We start from the raw sequence: 5,411 nt of genomic DNA on the forward strand, positions 1-5,411 counted from the left end.
CTGCTGAACACTGTAGCGAATCTATAGACAAACATAAGCAAAGTAACTTAAGAGTGAAGTTACATAATGACAGTACAGTGCTGTCAGCAGAAGCGCACAAACCTCCACTTCCATGACTGTTGTTTTCTTGGCCAATCTATCCAGCAACTCCTCGTGACATCTTCACACAACATTTAAGGAAAGAAAAATCAGAGCTGTGACTTGACTGCATAATCCAAGTTGTAGGTGCATGAGAAGTGAATTCTAAATGGGCAAAACTCCTACGCATCCTATCTCTTACTAATTCCACTCAGTGGCGATGACTCAGAGAAAAAAAGCTGTGCTACACTTCATTCATGCCTCGAGGGAACTGCAGCAGACATTAGGATTAATGCTCTGGCTCTTTAGTGTCCTTGAAATGCATTTAAGTGCACTTTTGGTCAACAATAAAACTAAGAAAACAACACAGTGAGGTACCTCTCCTTTCGCTGAAAATCAAATAGCGCTGAAAGGATACAGCTCTGTGATGAGCACCACCATGTTCTTCTTCTCAAAGGCATCATGAAAATAGAGAATTCTCTCATTGTCCAGCTCTGACAGCAGGTCCATCTCTCTGAGAGCCAAGGCTTTCCTTTTGCTTCGTGCAGAAATGAACTTGGCAGCAAACTCTGCCTTTCCCTTTTTTTGAGTCACTTTCTTCACATAGGAGAAGGCCCCCCTGCACCAACAGCCACACAGTAATGACTTTATCAGTTTAATTCATACATAACACATTTATTTGTTCAGTTTTAGTCAGTTCTTATTCTATTTAACAAAACAATTGTAGTCCAGTGGTCACAAGACAAGACACTACTGGCCTTACTACAGGATGCAGATAACAGTGTAACTACTGTAGGGGCCATGGGAGATCATTTTTGATTTGTGAACTGTGTGTGACAAAATAATATCAGCTCAAATTTCCACTTGACACATTTTCTGAGCTTTTAACCTCCAGAAAATCACTGCAGATTAAGGCTCAGAAAAGCTAGTAAGTGTTAAGGTACAGCTTAAATGGAACCATCTTTTTCAAAGACTACTTCTGCACTTTACCAAATAGAAGACTGTATAGTAGCATCTGAAATGAATAGCCTCTAACGAGTAACAGTAAAATAGGAATACAGCTCTAGGGCAGTTGTCTGAAAATAAGGTACACCCATCAGCCAGTCAGGATCAATAGCTTTCTGTGGTCACAAAGGAAAAACAACAACACACGACAACACAATCAAGGGCAACTCAGGGTGAAGGTGCATTATTCTGTTAAAAAACAACTAAAATGAAAAAACAAAAAAAAACAAAGTTATCACATCGAAGTAGGCAGCTATAACACAGTTTGGGAGGCAAATGATGACATGAATTCAGCATATAGTAGGCCTACAGAAGCAATAAAAAGAGCTCTTGTCTTGTGTTTGGAAGAAAAAAATCAGAATCTGATTCCTCTTTTGAGTTTGTTGTTCTGTTTAATAACCAAAGTGCATCAGATGTTGGAAAACAGATGTTCCCTTCTGCCTGTTCTGCTGTTCTAATAGTTTTAAATTCACTATAAGTGCCTTTGGGGGAGGCGACAGTGCGGTGGGTAGAGCAGATGGCTGCCTCAGTTCTGTACCGGAAACACATTCCTTGTATGTAACATACTGGGCCATTTGCCTACCAAAGGTGATTATCATCCTTATCCTCTCTCCACTAAGTCAGAGCAAAACAAATAATCTGTCAGCTAATGTATTCACTCCACTCAGGCTGGTGACTCATCTCTCTCATGTCTCTCTGTTGTTAAGCAGGTGTGACTCCTCGCACCCCCGTCCGCCCACCCACAGCCCAACCTCTCGCTCTGTGAAGGGAGGTGAGGCACACACACGTATACACACTCACCTCCCTATCTCTTTGTGGATATCATAGTAATCCGTCAAATGCCTCATCTTCCTCAGAATAGTTCCCTCGTCCTCCACTGGCTCTGCCGGCTGTTTTCGTTCTGTACAGAGCACCGACATAAGCATTTTTATTTGGTATGTGTGTTGACTGCACATGTGCGCAGACATAGTGACAGATGGTTTCATACTGTAGTCTCAATACATCTTGTGGGCCCGCCCATATGGTGCAGATTTAGAGGTGCAATTTTCAACAAATATCTTATAATGGTCTGCTCTGTAACAAGAAATGGATCTAATCTAAAGTAATTGCTCAACAGTGTCATCAAACAGAAGAAAGATTCAGTACATGACTGAATCAAGTTCTCATGAAAAGATACTACCTCCCCATACATTTCCTATTTTGGACTTTCACAGAATTATAATCTGTCTATATTCTGTGCATACAGTGCAGTTGATGGTAATGCGCTGCCTACCTGAGTGAACTGTGAGCTCCGCCTTGCAGGAGTTGGTGCCGGCCAGGTTCTTTGCAGTGCAGGTGTACACACCAGAGTGCTCAGGCTGGGCATTGAGGACAACAAGGGAATATTCTGGATCATCGTATACAAATGTGAAGTGGCTGCTTTCAGAGAGAAGCATGTCATCCTGCAATAGGATAATTCATAAAATGGTTTTTGATTACACACTAAAAATACTGTAATATTGTACATTCATGGCTGTTGATATAAAACTGTCTTTAAACAATTTTGAAGATATTCCAGCAATTTTAAAAAATGTGGCAAATGCTACTTTTTGTGCCCTCAATCACTATACCTTATACCACAGCATATCTGGGTCTGGTTTCCCTCCAACCACCACAGCCAGGCGCAATGTCTCCCCAACATGCACATCCACATCCTCCATGATGGTTTCAAACTTAGGAGACACTATGGAGTAAGGTGTAAACAATAAAAAAGAAAAAGTATGAAATATCTGCAATACTTTCAAAACTGGTGGTGGTCACAAATTTAGAGATACACATTTCAGACTGCAAGAGAATAATTACTTGCTCCCTTTATGCAGTTTCAAGCAATAGTGCATGCTGAAGAGTTCATGTTACTATTGTCTATATTACATGTTGTTTGGTCAGTAAATTTACACAAAAGCTTTACAAGAATGCTGCTGTTTTAATGTTCTAAAATCCTTGAAGTTAAAACAAAAAATAGCCAATAATAAAGAGGTTTTCATTTCAAAACACTTAAGTAATTTTTAGAAAACTTATTTTAAAAGTCTTGATCCTTTACTTAGCAAGAGCTACACTTAAATTAAAAGCAGGCTTTGCCGGCATTTACTGCTGCTGGGAGTAAATAGTATGTTCTTTGGATTTCCTTTAAACTTCGCCTGAACTGGACTGACCTGCAATGGCCAGCTGAAGTGTGCAGAGGTCGCTGCCAAACTGGTTGCTGGCGGTGACCACAAACTGGCCAATATCTGTGCTCCTGACCCGCTGAAGCTTCAGGGCGTGCTGATCGTCATCTGGCATGCTCAACTCATACATCCCAGGTTTGTTGACCAGCACCTCGCCCCTCCTGGGTACGACAGACGCAGTGTATCACAGTTAGAGCTACAGACTAGAAATGAAGAGCTGAACAATTCACCCCCACATACACATGTGCACGGATCATTTTTGCCTTAAGATGTTATCATACTGATACTTAGCTTTGGGGTGTTTATGCACATTTATTGGAGTCTACAAAGAATTACCAGAACAAACTAAATCAAAGATACTGATGTTCACTGACCTCAGTACACAATACACACTAAATGGAGATGTGCATTTTTACAGACTGAATTCAAAGTTCATTCTTTGGTGCAAGGATACCCAAGCAAACACAATCATGAATACCCTGCAGACATAACAAGCTTTCTCCTGTGATTTTGCAGAGCTCCGCAGAGAACGTTCTCCAACAACAAACACTGAATTCAGTTAAAGGAATGGGAACCACTGCACAGCGGTGCTTCCTCAGTCCTGGACTCCTGCTATTTATTTTTGGTTAGGAAAACCATGTTCACGTGTTCCATCACAATTTTTACAACACTGAGAATAAAATGGAGTTAACACCAACAGGGCTCCGGCTGTGGAGCCCATTTCTGTTGTTGTTTGTTTATTTGAAATGAGCTTCCTGTCCGTCTATCACAGATTGTCTCAGTGTTTACACAAAAATTCAAAACCCACCAATTTTGCACCAACTTGTGCACAACGACCTCAGTCACAACTTGGCTTACACTCATTCTGTGAAGTTATTTTTGTGCTAATATTATTTTTGGAAATACGACAAAGTCACTGCACAATGTTGTTTACATATCAGCTAACCTTTTCCAGGTGACAACTGCATGCACATGGTTCAGTGTGATGATGATGCTTGCAGGCTGGTTCTCAACCACATAAACAACATCTGGTTTGTCCAAAATGACTGGCGCTCTCTTCAAATAGGGTCCTACAGTTTTCCAAGATTGGAAAAAGGGACTTAATAAACATTAATGTATATGTATATTATTTTCTTAAAGAGGAATTTTTGGACCAGCGACAGTGTAAACTATCTGCAGCCCTGGTACCTCTATCCAGCAGCTGGACCAGGTCAGTGGAGAGTGATGGTTTGCTTAGTGTCTTGCCAGTGGATGCCAGGACTCTGAAAGCGTAGCGGACTCCCTTAGACAGGGAGGTGACTGTGTAGTTGGTCTCTCTCAGGTTAGACGCCACAACAGACCACTGGATAGAGCCCGGCATCTGCAGGCACATAGGCTATTTAGCTTAGTTGTTCTAGACTGTGGTGAACACACAGTGATATGCTTAAGCAGCTGAAAAATATGTTTTGTTTTTCAAATCTGTGCTGAGATATAAAATTCCAAAGAGATTAAAATGTCTCAGAAAGAAACCAAATAAACAACAACAAAATGCTGGTTATACAGTGCCTTGCAAAAGTATTCGGCCCCCTTGAACTTTGCGACCTTTTGCCACATTTCAGGCTTCAAACATAAAGATATAAAACTGTAATTTTTTGTGAAGAATCAACAACAAGTGGGACACAATCATGAAGTGGAACGAAATTTATTGGATATTTCAAACTTTTTTAACAAATAAAAAACTGAAAAATTGGGCGTGCAAAATTATTCAAATCCACATAAGGGATGACGGCAACATTCATAGATCCTGGAATGCACAATGAGGGGCAATGTTCATTCCTATTACAGAGGCCCACTGAAATTTTTTTGAGGAAAAGCTGTGTTAGACTGCATATTGTTTATAGTAAAGTATTTTTATATACAAATATAAAAATGAAAATGTTTCTGGAGTGGGACTTTAATTAATTATAGAAGTTGTGCAGAAGCTGCCCATAGCTCTACACAGTGATCCATGTGTGTACTGTATGTGTTTCTATGCTGCTCCAAATGAGTCTGTTCTGGTTCAACTTGTCTTATTAAATGAGCTTAAAAATAAAGTGACACCTTAGTTATAAAACACTGAGCAGGCTGTAACACACAAGAGTGTGT

The 5,411-nt window shown here is 40.3% G+C and overlaps 1 protein-coding gene across 1 annotated transcript in view; it reads right to left on the reverse strand.

Annotated features, from left to right (window-relative positions):
* The window catches only part of LOC109968761 (striated muscle preferentially expressed protein kinase-like), a 36,656-nt gene that overhangs the window by 14,868 nt on the left and 16,377 nt on the right, over positions 1-5,411 (reverse strand). The window contains 8 exon segments of the mRNA XM_020615260.1: positions 64-160; positions 497-697; positions 1,885-1,984; positions 2,357-2,525; positions 2,694-2,806; positions 3,276-3,448; positions 4,234-4,357; positions 4,476-4,647. Coding sequence (XP_020470916.1) covers positions 64-160; positions 497-697; positions 1,885-1,984; positions 2,357-2,525; positions 2,694-2,806; positions 3,276-3,448; positions 4,234-4,357; positions 4,476-4,647 — 1,149 coding nt within the window.

The sequence above is a fragment of the Monopterus albus genome, unplaced genomic scaffold (genome assembly GCF_001952655.1).
Source record: "Monopterus albus unplaced genomic scaffold, M_albus_1.0 scaffold161.1, whole genome shotgun sequence".
Lineage (NCBI taxonomy): Eukaryota > Metazoa > Chordata > Actinopteri > Synbranchiformes > Synbranchidae > Monopterus > Monopterus albus.